This window comes from Antechinus flavipes, chromosome 3, assembly GCF_016432865.1.
Source record: "Antechinus flavipes isolate AdamAnt ecotype Samford, QLD, Australia chromosome 3, AdamAnt_v2, whole genome shotgun sequence".
Taxonomy (NCBI): domain Eukaryota; kingdom Metazoa; phylum Chordata; class Mammalia; order Dasyuromorphia; family Dasyuridae; genus Antechinus; species Antechinus flavipes.
In genome coordinates, this window is record NC_067400.1 from 223,856,815 (window position 1) to 223,876,553 (window position 19,739).

At 31.8% G+C, this 19,739-nt stretch overlaps 1 protein-coding gene across 2 annotated transcripts in view; it reads right to left on the reverse strand.

Moving 5' to 3' along the window:
• Positions 1-408: 408 nt before the first annotated feature.
• CD99 (CD99 molecule (Xg blood group)) overlaps positions 409-19,739 on the reverse strand; it is a 57,185-nt gene continuing 37,854 nt past the window's right edge. Inside the window, exons 7-10 of one of the 2 annotated variants that reach the window (XM_051984584.1) lie at positions 19,181-19,216; positions 17,546-17,659; positions 7,622-7,678; positions 409-3,985 (exon numbers count right to left, since the gene is read on the reverse strand). In XM_051984584.1, the coding sequence (XP_051840544.1) occupies positions 3,960-3,985; positions 7,622-7,678; positions 17,546-17,659; positions 19,181-19,216 (233 nt within the window). In that variant the 3' untranslated portion in view covers positions 409-3,959. Of the gene's footprint in view, positions 3,986-7,621; positions 7,679-10,992; positions 13,585-17,545; positions 17,660-19,180; positions 19,217-19,739 lie in introns of those variants that run through there. The other variant, XM_051984585.1, reaches the window with a different exon arrangement.

The following is a 19,739-nucleotide window of genomic DNA, read 5'->3' on the forward strand; positions in this document are numbered from 1 at the left end:
GCAGCACTAAAAAACAGATTTATATATATGTAACTTTCAAAGTAAAATAGGAAATATTTCATAATCATTGAAAAAATTTAATATCCTAGTCAATCACCATATTGGCACTTCAAAAACTTCATTCTGAAGAAAACGAATCCATATGAAAAAAACTATGTAGCTTTCTCCAGAGGCTTCTACCAAAAGAACAATTTAAAGTGAAATATTTTCTAAAAGTAAGTGCAAACTATTTATAGTTGTATAAATTACATAAATTGTGGCATTTACTCCTTCCCAAAGTACTAATTTGTTAGCAGTGATTCTATAATTCTGTTCTCTCTGTTTAAGTGAAAAAGGCATTTATAAGTATTGTACAAATGCTGTGTACTTATTATGAAACAAATCAATGATACCCACAAATTTACCAAATAGAATTTTATGAACATTTTTATTAAAAAACAAGACAATGCACACAGTCTAGTTACAGATGTTATAGATTCACAACTGGTAAAATATACAATTTAAGTCAAAGCCTTGCAAAAATTTAGTTTGTTTGGTTTCATTCATCCATAGATAGGTATCATTTTTGTTAGCTAACTGCTAAGGTAAACTGATGCACAAGATGGTTTTTAAGTCCAATGAAATTGATAACAAGTACCTGATAACACTAAATAACAAATTGTCTCATTCATTTTTACCTATTTATCATATTCACAAATTATGAAGTTATACAGAATGTAGAAACAATAATTCAAATGCAAAAAAAAACTACAATAATTCTGATCATGAATGCCTTGAAAATGAATCTCTTTCACCTACTCATTCAGGAGCAATTACTCAAAACCAGGCCTAGTGGAAATGTATGGGTGCTACTAATCAGGTCTTACTCATAGGCAAACAACCTAGATAAGAGCATTCTTGTAAAAAAAGTCAAATATAGCATATGATCTAGTAGCATTTAGATTTAGGAATTTAATAGTAATAAGAAATGGGAGAGATCTAAAACCAAGATCAGCATATACTTATCTACTGGCTTAATCATAACAAGATGATTTTAAATAAAAATAATTCATAGGACTTAAAAGCAAAAGGAAATTTAGATATCATCTAATTTGACATGCTCTCATAGTTTAAAAAAAATTGTGTAGCCAATATCATATAATTAGTTAAGTAGCAAAACCAAGAAACGTGCTTAGGCTTTCTGACTCTATATCCAAAACTCTTTCTATGAAACTATATTACCATGAGCTTTTAGGTGGCACTCTAGATAGCATTAAGGTTGGAATCAGGAAGAGTCATCCTCCTGTCTGCAAATCCTGCCTCAGACACTGACTAGCTGTGTGATGCTGGGCAAGCCACTAAACCCTATTTGCCTCAGTTTCCTCACCCATAAAATGAGCTAGAGAAGGACATGGCAAACCTCTCTAGTTATCTTTGCCAAAACAAACAAACAAACAAACAAACCCAAACAGGATCATGAAGAGTATACTCATGAAGAGTAAAATGATGAAATAAGAAACAATAATTTACTATCTATAGATCTGATTGAAATATACATATTCACACAAGAGAAATGCCTGCGAATTTTACTGTGCCTGTATCTGGCATGAGATAGCATAAATAATTTATTATAAATAAAGAACCAGCAATTACATTAAGTGTAACACTCATCGGAATCTTATTTAATCTGAATGGCACTGTAAAAACTTCCCATTATGTGGACTTTACCAGGAATACATGAAAATAGCAATAATATACTGAAAAATCCTATTTTTTCCTCTAATGTAGAAAAGTTTATTGGCTTTGGCAATTTTAAAAATAGGCCATTAAAATCCTTTTGAAACTTTTCATCAATCATCCTAAAAAACATTTAAATTAATATTTTCTAGTCTAGATTACTACATTTTAATGTTCATGGGTTTATGTTTGGCTAGAAAGTAAAAACAAAAAAAAAATTCAATTTATCTTACACTGTTAGAAAGTTTTAAAGGGGATTACTGTAAGACATAAAGCATATTTATAAACAACTTCATCTAATATCCAACCATTTATATTGAATAATTAACTTTTTTTTGGTAAAACTTCAGCAATTCATCAAACTTTAAAAAATTTTTATCTAGTACCCACTTTATCTAACTAAACAGTATTGTATTCTTCTGATCTGGCCCAATTACACTTACAGCAAAAAGAAAAAGAAAGAGGGAAAGAAGGCGGTATAAGTTCAGAATTCTGTATACGAGGTAAAAAGGTAAAAACAGCTCTTATTCTCAAGAGCTCTCCCTTATTCTCAAGGAGAGTATTTTAACAGGGGAGACAAGATGTAAACAACTAGGTATGTAGAAGATAGGTGGGAAGAACTGGAGAGAAAACTGAAAAAAACAAAACAAAACAAAACAAAACCCGAAGGGGGGGAATTAAGCTTAGTCTAAAAAAACCAAAACAACAACACAGCTTAAAGAAGGTGGGCATTCCAGGCCTGGGAGAGGGGCAAACAGTTCAATGGCAAAGAGGTAGGATGCGGAGTGTTGCATAAGGAACAATAAAGTCGGAAAACAAGTAAGTCACAAAGTGACTGGAGGAAAATAAAGTGTAAGTACTAGAAAGATATGAAGCGAATGATTTATCAAGAGAGTTAAATAACAAATTGGATTTATATTTGATTGTAATAAGGAGTCACTAGAATTTATTGAGAGGGGTGTGTGTGTGTGTGTGTGTGTGTGTGTATTAGAGAGAGACACACACACACACAAATAGACAGAGACAGACATGGTCAGATCTTGTTAAATAAATCACTTTGAACAAATGATGGATTAAAATGGGGAGATACCACATAGAGAGAGCAGGCTATTCTAATAGTGTAAATAGAGAAGGCTATTCTAATAACATTAGGCAAGAGATGAAGAATGCCTGAATTCTAATGGTGACTATGTGAGTGAGAAGAATATAAATGAGAAATGAAACAAAAAATTGGCAATGGTTTGGGTATATGTAAAAAGTAGAAGAAATTAATATAGAATGGCAGAGAAAATGCAAACCTAGGTGAACGGGAAAACAGTATATTCAACAGTAGTAAAGGAAATTTGGAAAGGGAGGGATTGGAAGGAAAGAGCGTAAATTCTGTTTTAGGCATATTTAGTTTGAAATGTTTGTGGGGCATTAAGTTCAAGATGTCCAAAAGGCAATTGGTGATATGGGGTTGTAAACTAGGACTGGGTTTATACATCTGGAAATCAGCAACATAGAAATAATTGGATTCATAGGCGCTAATGAACTCATTAAGTTCCTTATTTCTCCCAAAGACTGAAAAAAAGGTGAAACTCAATATATTAACTTTTGTAATTGTTCTAAATCTATCATCAAAGTTACTAAAACATACCTAATTCAAACAAGATGGCATATATTCCTATTTCTGTATTATTCTGATAGCAAATGATTGAAGAAAATTTATTTTGAAAGAATGTCTTAAGAGGTTTAATTCACAAATTTATCACTAAGTACCTTATTTACTGAAATGTTTATTTGCTATATAATTTAAAATAATCATAAATGAATGATATGGATAAAAGGTAACCTTTTTTTCATTTCCTGATTTCTTTACAGAGAGGTGAGAACCATTAAAAACCTAATATATCTACAAAGGCCATTTTGGGTAAAAGGTTCAATTTTATTTTAAAGAATTTTTCCTTACTCTATTATTTAAAACATGAAGATGTTTTAAATAATAGTAATTAATCATGTTATACAGGATGAATAACTTTCCAAGATGTGTTTTTAAATGCCATATTCACAAACAACCCAGTGGAATTTATTTTCATGCAATTTTGTGATCCTTGCCCTCTAAGGTATGTTGTTTCAGGTAGGCAAGTAGTCTAATCCAGTTGTATTCATTGTTTTCTTTCTCAGAATAATCCAGTTGTGTTCATTGTTTTCTTTCTCAGAATAATCCAGTTGTGTTCATTGTTTTCTTTCTCAAAATAAGACTATTTCTGTAGAAGCGTTCGTTGCACTAGAAAAGAGAAAAGACAAATATTTTTATAGCAATCTCCCAAAACACACAACACACATCTTTACTATATTCATTTTTAAATGTTTTCTAAAAAAAAAAAAAAAATGAAAGGCATTGTTAGGTGAGCTAAATATACAAAAGTAGAAAGTGAAAACCAACAGGTCAAAAAGAGTTTGTTAATATTAGTACAAGATCCAGCATAAAATGGAATGGAAGAGTGATGAACTAATTAAGAAGCATACATCTTAGGCACTGGAGAGAAAAGTCAAACAGCTTCTGTTTTTTTGTTGTTTTACTTGAATAAATAATTTAAAGGAAGCATTTGTTTAGTTATATTTTTCAATTCCTAAAAGCTTAAGTTTTCAGACATGTTACTGAATTGCATCTTAATTCGAGTTATTGCTATTTCAACACATTCAATCTCAAGACTGCAAACAAAAATTAAAATGATGCAGTGAATTATTCTTACAATAGAACAGAATATTAGAGTTGGTCCCTAATGGAGATGATAAAAGCTGGAATCTATATTACACTATTTTTAAAAAATATATAGATGAAAACTTAGGGACTCTAAGTAACGTGTCCAAGATTAAAGTGTTTGAATCAGAACCTATGCATTTTTTCTCCCAGTTCAGTTCTGAATCCATTGTTTCATACCACATTGCCACCAATGGAAACCTGAACAAAGCAGCTAAGGTATATTATTATTATTTCCTTATATTTCAAAGTAAAAATGAAAACATGGAGCTTAAAAAAACTCCCTGTGTGTCAAAAAACCATGTATATTGAAACCATTTTGTAATTCAGTTGTGAATTCTTCATGATCGCATTTGGTGAGTGATTTGCCATTTTCTTCTCCAGTTCATTTTACCGTTGAGGAACTGAAGCAAACAGGATTAAGTGACTTGCTCAGGGTCACATAGTTAGTAAGTGTCTGAAGACAGATATGAACTCAGTAAGAGGAGTTTTCCTGATTCCAGACCTATCAGTGTATTGATTACAGATCATCAACAAAAAAAGATAATGGGACCTACTTGAAGAGAAAAAAAATATTCAGGACTTTAAAAAATATATAAATTATTGTTATAAAAGGTAGCAGAAAGAAATATACAAGGTAAATTAGACGTAATCTCAAAGGGAAGGATTAGTGTTGGGGGAGTCTAAGAAAGACATTAATCTGAGTTGTCTTGAAGGAAGCACACATCTTAATGACATTTACTTAAAAATTTGTGTATTAATAAGCCTTTTTTCAATTTTGCAAATGGGTCAATTTCAGTATATAAGCTTGAAAATATATATAGTTAAGGGCATAATCATTAATTTTCTTTTTATTACAGAATGTTTTTGTCAGGAAAAAGTAACAGTGAACACTTCTCTCTATCCTATTTTTAATTAAAAGAAAAATTTAAACATGAAAAGAAACCTTCATGCACAATTATACTAAGACAGACAGTGACAGTTTAGTGTTTCATTTGGTAAAAATCCACTGAAATTGATAGTAATCTTCTAAAAATTATTTAGTTTTACCTCTTATTTAAATATACAACCAATAGTACCTAGAGGAAGCTAAGTAGAGCAGTGGATGTATATCCTTGGGTCTGGAATCAGGAAGATCTAAGTTCAATTCCTCCTTCAGACATTTACTACCTTGCTCCAATCCCCTCTACTGTAAAATGGGGCTAAAAATAGCACTGACCTTTCAGAATTGTTGTGATAATCAAATGAAGATATGTAAAGCAATTTGCATAATACCTAGCACATAACAGGTACTATATAAATGCTAGCTATTAGTATGATTATTACTACCACAACAGCTACTACTCCTACTACTGCAGATATGATGACTATTACCTATCTATCAGCAGCATAATAAGAGCTCTGTACCATTACAAAAATGCAAAACATCTAATGTCCAGTGATCAGTTCTTCTATCTGAATCAATATGTCTTAGGAGTTCCTAAACTTTACTCACCCCAGAACTTCACTTAGGTGCTAAGAAGTCTCTTTGGGAAGAGTTGATCATTATTGATTAGAGAAATGTAAATTAAAACAACCTTGGGATTATTTTGCACTTATCAGATGGGTTAAAATGTTTGAAGGGGAAAGTAACAGATGTTGGAGGGGATACAAAAAAATTTGGACACTAATTCATTAATGGTGGAACTACAACTGATCCAAGCATTTTTGGAGAGCAAATTCGAATTATGCCCAAAGAATTATTAAACTAACTATGTTCTTTGACCTAGCAATTACTACTAGGCCTATTTCCAAAGATGACTGGAGAAAAAGGAAATAACTTACATGTGTTAAAATATTTACAGCAGTTCTTTTAATGGTGGTAAAGAACTAGAAATTGCAGGAATGTTTATCATTTGGAGAATGGCTGAACAAATTGTTGTTTATGACCATAATGGAATATTATTATGCTATAAGAAATGATTAACTCAAGTAATTTAGAAAAACATAGAGAGACTTGCATGAAAAAAAATGAAGAGTGAAAGATGCAGAGCATGACCTACTATAATAGCAATATTGTTTTAAAAACAATTTTGAGCAATAAGTCATTTTGATTATTATAAATACCCAAATCAACTACAAAGAACCTATGAAGGAAGAGGCTATCTGTATGCATAGAAAGAACTGAAGAATAAAAGTATGTATAGAATGATTTTATATACATATACATATTTGTGTCTAAAGGTAGCCTTTTCTAGGATGGGAAAGGGGGGAAAATAAGAAAAAAATAAATTTACATGATAACTTTATATATTTAAAAGGAATAGCAGGTTGTACATAATAGATTTGCAGTTTCATGTGCAATTTTAAAAATCTACTATGTTATAGAAATTCTTGTTTTATTTCACAAATTAAAAGTAAAATAAAATTAAAAAAAGAAAAATAACAAAGAATCAAGAATATCAACTCCTTGAAATTTTAGATTGTTTCATTCTTTGCAGTTATACATCCAACATGTAGCTCAGTATCTGTCACATGGTAGGCACTTAATAAATATTTATCAAGTATCTGTTGCTTGATCAGTGAATGATCTTCATAAGTAAATAACAAATAGGATGCATTTTAGACATGCAGTCCATTTGGTTAATTATCTTTTCCAGGACTATTTTTTTTTATTAAGTTATACATAGAGCCTGAATTCAATGAATATTCTTATGAGCTGGCAATGTAGAGTGGTAGAAAGAACAATCACTTGGGCATCAAAGGAACTGCTTTAAATCTCAGCTTGTGTGACGTTGCATGAATTACTTTCATTAGTCTTACTATTCTCATCAGTAAAAAAGAGAAGACCATATTATATGGCTTCTAAGATCCCTTCGCTGCTCTAAAATCCTATGATTCTGATCTGCAAAGTAACATGCACGTTTTGGAGAATACAAAGATGAAAAATGATAGTCCCCAATTTCAAGGACTTTATGATCTAGTAATGGCACGAAATATGTTAAAATTACTTTAAATAACAGAAAAGCATAGGAATGGTCAAAAAGTGAGTGGAAAGATATACTATTAGTATGACACTATCTTCTTAAAAGGAGACTCAAGATACAATGATAAGCTTTAAAAAAAATTAAAAGGATATAAAACGCTCAACAAATTCTGTAAATCTGTCTTTTCTCTTACCAGGTGGTTCTGTGTTGGCTCCCTGATGACTTTCCATATTAACATTCTCTGGATCTTCTGAAAGAATAAACACATGAGACACCCAATTAAAACCAGCCTCAAAACTTTTGTTGAGTCTAAACAATCCATTTTAGTGCTAATAGGAAAGATTTGTTTTTGTTATTTGTGAATTTGTTTTGAAAGTCATTTGAAATTTAATTTCCTTTCTCACAGATAAAACCACCCTGAGTGCATTTCAACAATTAAAACTATTTGGCTGGGAGAACAGAACAGGCTGGTATAATAGAATTTAAATTACATATATATATGTGTGTGTGTGTGTGTGTGTGTATAATATACACACACACATATTATATATATGTTTTTAATAAGAAATACAGTCATTTGTTTCAAGTATATATAAGGGAGGCTAATAAAAGAGGCAAGACTTTTGCCATTTGAAGGTCACTGAACTCACATTTTTAGATAGAAACAGTGTAAAGTACACAGAAAGTAAGTATTTACTAAACATAAAAAATAATGCTCTCTATAGGTTAAACCAATTATATTCCTATAATTTGACCCACAAATTTATTTTTTAATAATTCAAATATAAACATCAATCTAGTCCCTGACTAAATTACAGACAATTCTTAAGCAGTATCATTTGAACCAAGAAAGCTAAATTGTTCATGACATAGTGGATAGAGCTGGGCTTTGGAGCTAATGTCAAATTGGAAAAACTCAGACCAACTAGACAATCAGCAAATAAAGTGTAGTATTTAATCAGAGTTGAAAAATTGCAATTTGGGACAACACTATGCCTTATTCAAATAGGGATGTCCTAGGAGTAAAGGGAGAAAGAAGTTCTTATACAGCATAATCATGGGGAAAAAGCAGGAGGGCATATAATCTAGTAATACAGAATATTATTAGTATTAAGCAACAGAAAGAAGGTTGCAAAAATGTCCCTGGGCATTGCCCTGTAATGGGTAATGGTTTTTTTTGGGGTCAGACCAGAGTTTAACACCCAGAAGAAGATATGTACTAATTGTATAACTCTGGACAGGCTATTTAACCTTTCAAAATCCCTAGGCAATTCTCTAAGAGCATAAGTTTCAGAGTTAGTACCAACCTGCATTTGTTGGGAAGAGTGTTCCCTCTTGGAAGTTCCTTTTATCAGTGAAATCACAGGACCAGTCCAGGTCTCTGTTCTTATTGTATTTTACCATGTGTAGAATTCCTTTTTTCAAAACATTTATGTTACTTATATAAAGGTACCAATTTTGATGTATTTTTACTCATATATGCACCTAAAATAACTACCTAATCACATGTTCAGTTTATGTTCACTGCCAGGTTTTATGACAACTAGGTAGAAAATTTCAGAGGGAAACAGTCCTGGTATCCATGAGATGAGGGAATGGGAAATTAATTCTGGTCTTCCTTTCCACCTGCTTCATGACTATTCCCATTTTCAAACAGAGATGCTATGGTGAAAAACATGTAGACATATCTCTTTTCTCAGGAGTTTGTTAAATCAAAATCACAAGGCAGTTAAGATGCATAGATAAAGCATCCCCAAGCCCACTTGTTTTACAATTAGATGTACAATTTTCAAAAGCTTTGAAGCCACATGGAAATATGTATGTTCATGGGCATATGTATACACACATACATACATGTATTAAGTCAATAACAACATTCTTTCACAAAAATTCCAAATGATCATAAATCAGTAGAACTAAATATTTAATTGTTAAAATACTTAAGTATTCTCTCTGTCACAAGATTAAACAACCACAGTACATTAATGCAATTCAACCAAAATATAAATGTAATTCATTTAGAACAGAGAGACAGAATTTAGGGATCATATATACTACAATCCCTTCATTTCACAGAGGGCTAAACTAAGGTCCAAAGTGCTACAAATTATGTGTATATGCATGCTTACTTATAAACACATACACAGAGTCCTCAGAAATTCCTCAGGAAATTCATGGGGATTATATGAGTATCAACCCTCCTAATGTCAAACTCCTGCTATTAAATATAACAACATGACAATGATGGGGCAGTCAGATGGCACAATGGATAGAGTACCAACCCTGGAATAAGGAGAACCTGAGTTCAAATACAACCTCAGACACTTAACACTTTCTAGCAGTACGACCCTAGGCAAGTCATTTAACTCCAACTGTCTTGCAACAATAAGCAAACAAATAAAATAACAATATTCACTTACACAGTGATTTAATGTTTATGGAATACTTTCCTTCCAACAACTTTGAGAAGTTCATTGTAATTAGTATTGTCCCTCATTTTACAAATGAAGAGAGAGATTCAGAGAAGTCAAAGATTACTAACCTAGAAATTGCTGAAACTGGCATTTGAATTCAGGTCTCTGAAGTCTAAATCTGTCATATTCTACACTACCTTTCATAAATACATACCATGTGTCCCTAAAATGAATTTTGAAATAATCTGTAGCACTCAATACATTTAAACATGTACCTTAAGAAGTAGAAAATAAAGAGGTAAAAGAGGAGAAATATGGAGATTTTCCTTCTGATATGATATATTTGAAGATATAAAGTCCTACAAATTAAATAGAAAATTTAAAGAGTGGGCAAGGAAGTAAAATAAAGAACACTTTCAGAAAAAACTATAGAAGTTTTTCTATTCAATCTATTTTTGATAATCCAAATATTTAATAAAATGGTATTTGCAATCAACTGTCAATCCTTATCCTTCCCTTTACACCCTAAACTTTAAGGAAAACACAGAGGATCTCTCTCTCATCTATGATATATGTGTGTATGTGCACACCCACACTTGTGCATGCAAGTGTAGATGGAAGGAGTGTTATAGCAATAAAATCAAATATGCACTTAAGTTTGGAAGCATGAAATGATCAAAAATTAGGGTGATTACATCAAAAGGTAAGTACTACATTATTCCTTCCTACTTAGTGATTGGCAAAGTACTTAAGAATTTCCTAATGGTCCAAGGAATTCATGTTAAAGATTCTTTAATGGAGCTTTGAGCAGTATATCATAAAGAATATTATGAGGGGCTGCTAGGTGGCGCAGTGGATAGAGCATCAACTCTCAGGTCAGGAGGATCTGAGTTCAAATGTGCCTTCAGACACTTAACACTTCCTAGCTGTGTGACCATGGGCAAGTCACTTAATCCCAATTGCCTCAGCAAAAAAAAAAAAAATTATGAGTAGTAATTTAAGTGACCCTGAGGTTCCACAATACATATTTGTGGAGGAGAAAAGGGATGAAAGGAGTTTGTGGAAAAATACACATTGTGAACCATTATATTACATACATCCAGAATAACCTACCCTCCAATTTCTAATGCAGTTCAAAGTACTCAAAATATGGAAAACAATGTAAAATGTTTATTCCATTGATAATTTGTTAAATGACAATACAAGTTAAACTTTTTTATTAGCTATTTATTAAAGTTTAACAAACTCATCAAATCAGTAACAACATTATTTAAAAGAAAATTTCAACTGATAATAAGCTAGTAAAAGTAAACATTTAGTGGTTAAAATACTTTAGTAATTCCTCTTTCACAAGAGTAAATATTCATGGAGTATCAGTGCACCTTTTAACTAAAATACAAAGACAATTCAAAGGTTCGTGGATATGGAGCTGGAAAATAGATTTAAGAGGGTCACCCCTTCATTTTAAAGCAGGCCAAATTAAGGTCCAAAGGATTGGACCATTAAGTGCAATTCTACGTGCTCAGAGAAACTGAAGAACAAATGCTAACTGTTACAAAGCTCCAAGAGAAAAAATTACATACAAAGATGCAAAGATCAGATTTATAAAATACTCGCAGGAAATCATTTCTTATTGTTGGCTATGATGGTTAATAGTTTTTTTCCTAAAGGCATAAAACTATAAGGCATATTCAGTAAATTAATTTATAAACCTGTGCAAATATTGGCAACATAGCTCATATATGAAAGAATTAACCTTTATTCAAACATAAGCATGTGGATTGTACCCAAGATTAAACTAACTGGCTTATAACAAAGGTATATAATCCACATACGTTTAAATTAGCAGTAATGTGTTTTAATACTGCTAATTTTGAAGTGATCAGGGCACAGAAAGAATAATATTACTAAAAGAGGTTTGAAATTAGAGAATATGTTAGAAATGAATAAGAACTAATTCTGAAGCTATGGGAGAAATAGCACCTAACAATTAAATAGGGCCATAAAGTTAACAAAGAACTTTCCATAACCATTCTTTTTGATCTGTTATAAAACATGATTGTAAGTTGCCAAAAAGCTCAGAAATGGCCAATAAAACAAATATGTGAAGTCATCATAATATACTATATGATTTATAACCTGTACTAGCACAATAAATGATTCCAAGGCACCATCTATCCCTATCAGATATAGCTTTCAACTTGAATAACCAAAAAATCAAAAAGACTATAAATCACAATCTTTTAAAGTGCTGATTTTTTAGGTTTTTTTTTTTAAAGTTTGAACATGAAATTTAAAAATCAATTGAAAAAAAATTTTTGCATCCCTTGAATTTGAGATTTGCCTTTTATTTACCCCCAGTAAGCCAAATGCAGACCAGCAAATCACATTTTGAGAATCCTTAACTTAGGATATTAAGGAAGAAATTCAAATTCCTGATAATGATTTTGTTTTATCAGAAATGAGAAGTCTAACATGTTTCTATAGTGCAAAGATGAAAAAGGTATAAATAGAATTCTACTCAGGTAACTGTTGTTTACAAATTCTAATACTGCATAATACTGCAAAAGGGTGATAATGTGCATTAAAAGAACACCTTCCTTATTCTACCTCAGCCTCCATCATAACAAGATATATTTTTTTAGTCTATGTCTATCAAATTATATTCAACTTCAAGGCCACCTTTATTTCATCTGAAAAGATAATTATATTTAACTTTGAAGAGTACAAAAATGAGACAAATGACCTTCATGATCCTTGACAAAGTCATTTTGAAAAGTAATTCATTCTATTGCATTATTTTGTTTGCTAATTTGGAAGAATTTAAGGAGTGGAGAAGAAACCAAGAACAATGACCATTTAAGAAAACTAAGAGAAATATGCTCAGATATCCCTAAAGAAAGATATCAAGTGAATATCTGGAAAGAAAGGACTAAGATATAAAGTATGATCTGACTTAATTCCTTTGTAAAACATCATCATTAAGGTCATATGATTTGTTACTAAACAAACTAAAACTTCTTCAGAGAACTGGTGAATTTACAGGCTTATAAAATTCACTTCAAGAAGAACAAGCCATTTCCAAGAAAACATTAAAAAAATTATAGTGATAACAACTGAAGTAGAAAATACTAAAAAAAAAAAAAAAAAAAATCTTTCACAATTGGATGAAAGGTTCAATTCTTTCAATCAACTTTTTTTTTTTTTTAATGTCTAAGACACTAGAAGGAGGGCATACCTCAGTGTCCTGGTGCTGCTGCCATACTTATTGGCAGAAATGAATTTGGTGGAAGTGAAGAAAACTTCAAGTTTTCTAGGAGTCAGGGTCTTGGCCCCATAAAAGTATAATAATAACAATAATCAAGATGATTTATAACCTAAAAGAAAATGGAAAGTAGACTTCCATCCTTATTTCAAAAAAGTCAAAGGTACGACCAAACTCTCAGGATCCTCTTGATCTTTTGAACTTGTCGTAATCTATGAGTTAGTGAGAAGAAAAAATGTATAGATTTCTTAGAATTCTGACTTTCTTCAATACTACGTAAAAGGTCTCCTAGGGGATGAAAGCAATGTCCTTTCAATACTTATTCTGGTTTTGTGGGATAAGAGGCTTTATTTTCATGGCTAAATAGGGGAGAGGGAAGAAGCCTTTGAGTCTTATTGGAAAAATAATTATATCTGGTTGATCTTGTAGTCATCACTTGACAGTTGTTCTTTCCTCATTCCTAGATCTTCGGCTCATCTGAAATGGAAGGTTAAAAGAAAAAATTCAAACTTCTGATATGGTTGCCTAAAATTTTTACTCTTTCAATGTTCTACAGAAAGAGGGCCTGTAGCTTAAAAAGTTATAATTTGGGGCTTAAAAAAGTAGAAAGCATATATAAATTATAGCCTAGATGGCATAAAGATAGCTAGAAAATATACAGCAAAAATGTGAAGCTTTTTAGTTAAAATCAGCATACACATGCATGCATCAAAAAAAAAGAAAAAGAAAAAGAAAAGGAAGGAAGGAAGAAAAGAAGGAAGGAAAGAAGGAAGGGAGAAAGGAAGGGAGGGAGAGAGGAAGAGAGGAAGGGAGGAAAGAGCCAGCAGCTTTACAGCTAGCAATAGCTTCTGAAATTACAGTGATGAAACTTCTATGAAAACCAAATGGACAATAGTCAGGTCACCAGTGAATAGTAAAAATCAGTCATTCCTGGCAGTGGGAAAGCAACACAAATGCCAAGTGACAATAATTTGAACACTCTGCAAAAGTCAAAACTTGTCAGTATAGAATCAGCCACAAACTAAGAGAGAAACCTCAATCAGTCACTAAAAGCAAACAATGCTGATTTTAGCCACACAGATGATATTAGAGAGACAACAAATAAAGACCAAACGGGCAGTACATAAGACTATTAATAGCTAAAACATTCAAAACATATATTTTCTAACTATGAAAAATGCACAAGGCACTGATGTTCCAAATTCATTTTAAGACATGTTAGGAAAACTTTCTACATTTAAATATACAAAATTTCATCTTGTATTAGAAATTATACCACCTCCCATTTGCACTTTTTCTGAACTATACTTCTTTATTATAAATTTAATAAATTAATACAAATCTCCACATTCCTTAAGTTATCTTGCTATCAGCCCTAAAAATTCACCTTCTAGATTTACGTGATCATACTAGTGACAGAAAAAAAGGCAGGCTACATAGGACAATTGTGCTGAACTCATAGAACCATAGATGGAGAGCTGAAAGACGCCTCTAATTCAAATGCCTTCATTTTTCAGATGAAAAACCTGAGATGTATATATACATACATATATATATATATATATATATATATATTTACATTTGATCTTCACAAAAATTCTACAAGTTTGAAGATAATATTATCTTGATTTTAAAAATAAGGAAACTGAGGTTGAAAGCCTGACTTTCCCAGAGTCATATAATTGGTTAAAGATCTGAAGCAGAATTTGAATTCAGATCTTCCTGACTATAAGTCTACTACACAGTCTAGATGGCAGATCCTTTTTTATAGAAAACTTACTAGAAGTTTCTTTTTAAAGTTTTAGTTAATACAGCTAAAAGCATCACAATCTTTTCTGTTTCCAAGTCAAGTAAGTGGCTCTCCATTAAAACTTCCCCTTTATTCATCTTCTCCTTGCCCTAATACAGATGCTGTTTCTTTTAATCTATCCTCCCAAGAAAGTTTCCCCCCTCCCCCCCCCCCCAAAGGCTAGGGAAAAGATCAAAACTTTACTTCAATTCCAAACAATCATGTTTCTAATTAATCACAACCCTCTTAGAATCTTAGACACTTTCAAAAGTTTCTTTGACTTGGAGAATTTCATGAAATGTCCCTGCAGCCTTACAGAAGTTGATATATTACATATGAAAGTGTTGTTTTTCTTTTTTCAGAAACAAATATTAAATTTCTAAGTTATCAATTAAACTTTATGCTTTTTCTACAAAGAATCATCAAATTTTCTTACATAGCGGAGTCATCACCCTCTGGTCTATGACATAATTTACCAAAGGAAGAAAAATGATTCTAGAAAGCAGATATATTTATTTCAGTTGAATTCCTAATGATCCCAAGCAATCAGCTTTAACAAAGACAAGAAGCGCTGTAATTCTGTATTCATTTCCCCCATCCAAACCTCTCTCCCCTTAGGGTTATAATATTTCCAAGACATTTATCATGTAATTCTTGTAGGGAGCTATACCCAAGGAGTTCAGCAATCTGGACTACTGAGATTTTGATGTTTCAAGGGGAACATAACAGAAGAAATCAAGAAAACATGATATAATATGATCTGCATGTTATATTTATAGCAATGACTAAAAACAATAGTATAATTTTACTTTTTTATGTTCATTTAAGTTCACTTAGGTCTAGTCATTCAACATCTGGGACTTCAACTACAACTATTCTAGGAAGGCCAGGTTGTAAAGCAATTCCTTCAGCTGATGAGATAAACACATTTATCAAGATTACCTCCAGATTATCTCACTTGGGAATAAGAGATTAGATAAAGAGAGGGGAGTGAGGGAAATCATGGATGGAGATATTCAACTATTTTTATTGAATTTCAGAAGAGACAGCAATATAGTACGGTGGATAAAGCACTGGCCCTGAAGGCCTAGCTGTGTGACCTTGGGCAAGTCACTTAACCCCAATTGCCTCAGGGGGGGGAAAAAAGAAAGAAAGAATTACAGAACTGAACTTATTTATGATTATGCTTGAGGCTGCTAGGTGATACAATGCAAAGAGTGCTGGGCCTAGAGTCAGGAAAACTCATCTTCCAAAGTTCAAATCTGTCTCCAGAAACTAAGTAGCCATGTGGCTCCTGGGCAAGTCACTTAATTCTGTTTGTCTCAGTTTTCTCAACTTTAAAATGAACTAGATAAGGAAATGGCAAATCATTCCAGTTTCTTTGTCAAGAAAACCCTAAATGGAAAAAAAAAATCAGACACAACTAAACAACAAACTGAGTTAACTTAACAAACTAACAACTGTCACATTGTACATCCTGGTTCTTTTCATTTTGTTTCAACAGCCTGTTTGCAGGGAAAAATGTACTTGTTTCAGTCTAAACTCAAACATCAATAAATAATCTGAGCAAGTCACTTAACCTCTGAGGTTTGATTTGTTCATCTGTAAAATATGGGAATTGAGATGATCTCTCAACTCTAACCTGATGCTACATCCAGACTTAGGTGAAGTGGTTGGTATTTGATTTTTCACCTGAAGGACATTTGGTTATTAGGCTAAAGAAAAAATTGCACAGACTGGCTAACCTTGAAAAAAAAAAATACTTTAGATGAGTCATAATTGGCTTTACAGGAAATTTCAAAAAAAAAAAAATACTCTGACAAAAAAACAAAAAAAAGATTAAAACTGAGTTTATTGAAATACAGAAACTACTTTTATCTCTTTTCTGAGAGAACATATGCCCACAGGGTATACCAAGGGAAACAGTCCCTACCACTGAAGAAAGAATTATTTCCTGAATCAGTACCTTCATTTGAACATGAATAACCTAGATGAGTGGTGGGTATTGGTAATGAACAAAAAATGAGCACTCCAGTAGACATTACATAAAATGAATATTCTTTCATTGCCTTTGGAGAAACAACACAGAAATTTTTTTATATAAAATTATTTTTAATAGTATTTTATTTTTTAAATACATGCAAAGATAGTTTTTTACCTCTGCAAAACCTTGCAATACAAAAATTCTAGAAAAGATTTGGGGGAGACACAGTAGTACTTAACAAGCTGTGATTTCAACTAGGCTTCTAAAGTTTCTCCATGGTGTTCAGCACATAGTAGATGATTAATAAATGCTGGCTGATATTAATAATAACTGGCATTTACATAATACTTACAAGTTTCCAGAGCATTTTTATATATTATCTCATTCAATTCTTATAGCAACCCTGTGAGATAGGAATTATTATTACCCCAGTTTTATGGCAATGAAGATTAAAAGAGTAAATGCGTTAAGTGACTTATCCACAGGTCACACAGCTAGTGAGTAATTGAGACAGACTTCAAACTCTGGAATTTCAATTCCAGGTCTAACACGCTATGCATTATCCAGCTAGGTGCCATTGATTGACATTTTCATAGAAGAAAAAACAGCCTAGGACAAGTTTCTTACTTGCAATCAAAACAGGAATATCTAATGGTAAACCTTACCATTTCCTTTAAAGCAGAGTTTCTTTTTCTGGTAAGCAATAAAACTGGATACAGCTCCTGCCAGTGCTACAACCACAGCACTTACAATTCCAGGTATTACTCCAGGGGAATCAGCTCCGAGAAAGAAAAGGAAAAAATAATCAACTTACAAAATTCTATTATGAATTTAAGATTGACCAAAGAGGCAATGGAGAAAAAGCAGGATGGATAGGCTGTTACATGATTTTTAATAATGATATGTATAGGAAATGCCAAAAGAAAATGTTATGAAGGAAATAAATGATGAAAATTTGAGAAGAGACAGTCACAGGATAAAAAACAACTCAAATGCAGTCCTGGTATCCATAAAAAAAGACCTATGGGTCTTTTTGGAGAGACCTCATAGGTCTCCAAAATGTTAGACACTCTGTGAAGTATCTTTGAAAAAAATACTAACAAGGAACATTAAGATAAAGAAGCATACATGGATTATGTTGTACCAATAATAGAAAAGATCTACATGGTCTACATTTCTTCTAGTATTGAAACTCATTGTGCTTTGAGGATCACTGAATCAACAGGAGAAAATTTGTTAAGAAACATTTACAAAGAAAAAACCATTAGAGATAAATTTTTAAAACTTTGCTTTTTTGTTTTAATTTAAAACATTACATTTTATACAACAAATTATAACTTTACAATATTCTATTCCAAATCATGCAGAGGAGAAAAAAATTACAAGAGAAGTCAAGAAAAATAATTTGGAACCAACAGAAAGAGCGTAAAGAGAAAAAACACAATTAAAAGGATAGAAAAATAGAAAGAAAAAAGAAAAATGAAGGAAGCAAACAGAAGAAAAGTTAGAAAGAAAAAAAAGGAAAATAGGCATAAAATGGAAAAAAAAAAGAAAAAGAAAAAGAACAGGGACAGAGATGATGAGAGGCATTAGTACAAATTACTTTTGTCATGCCATTTTATTCACCAAAGCTACACACATATTGAGTTTTCTTTCTTGTGACATCTTAATTAGTTTTCCAGACATTTTAAAAAGTCTTCTCCATTAAAGTCTTATCCATTTTTTATTTTACAATTTTAAAATGTTTTAAGCAAAACTTCATTTTTACAGGGAATTTCTAAAATTTTGCATTTATGCAAATAAGTTACATAAGTTTTATGAACTGAATTTAAAACACAAAGAAGAAAATATGGATTTTATTTCAGAGAAACTAATTAACAATTGAAGCTATCCAAATGTGGAGTGGGCTGCCTTGAAAAATGGCGGGTCTCCCTTTTTTGGAGATCTTAAGTCAAAGGCTGGTTGAATACTTTTAGATACATTACAGTCCGGGTAGCTAGTTAGTGCAGTGGATAGAGCACCAGCCCTGAAGTCAGGAGGACCTAAATTCAAATTTGACCTCAGATACTTAACTCTTCCTAGCTGTATGACCCTGGGCAAATCACTTAATCCCAATTGCCCCAGGCTCCACCCCTTCCCCCACCCCCCCAAAAAAGATACATCACAGTATGATGAACAATAAATTTTATGGCATGGAGAAAATAACAAATATTCTCAGTGAGCCTATAAAATTTGTATAATTTTGTCTTCTTTATCACAACTTATAATAATCAAAGATATTTAATATTGTGCATACATACCAGGGGCATTCTCACCATCACTTCTATCATCAGAGCCTACAAAATATTAAAAAATGCATTAAAATGCATATTATATATGCTTCTAGTAAAAAATGGATAAGAACTTGTGCAAGATATTAATTAGTAACTAGAATGTTAAAAATTAGCATATACTTATGGCATAGCTTCTTAAGATGAATGAGTAAGTGGAACTATAGATCCAAAAGATGAATAAAATAATAGCTTACATTTACATAGTCCTTTACAAAATACTTCCTTTAAAATAGCCCTGAGAAATGAATGGTACAAATATTATACACATTTTACCAATGAAAAAAATTAGGCTGAGTTTAAGTGATTTAAACAGAGCTAGCTAAATCTAATAAAACTGAAAATTTTCCCACACAAAATATGAGAGCTAATAAATCTTTGAAATATTTAGTCACACCTCCTATCTAGAGAAGGGGATGGAGGGAAGGAAGGGAAAAGCTGAAATAGAAGTTTTTGCAAGGGTCACTGTTGAAAAATTACCCATGTATATGTTTTATATATAAAAAGCTATAAAAAAGAAATATTTAAT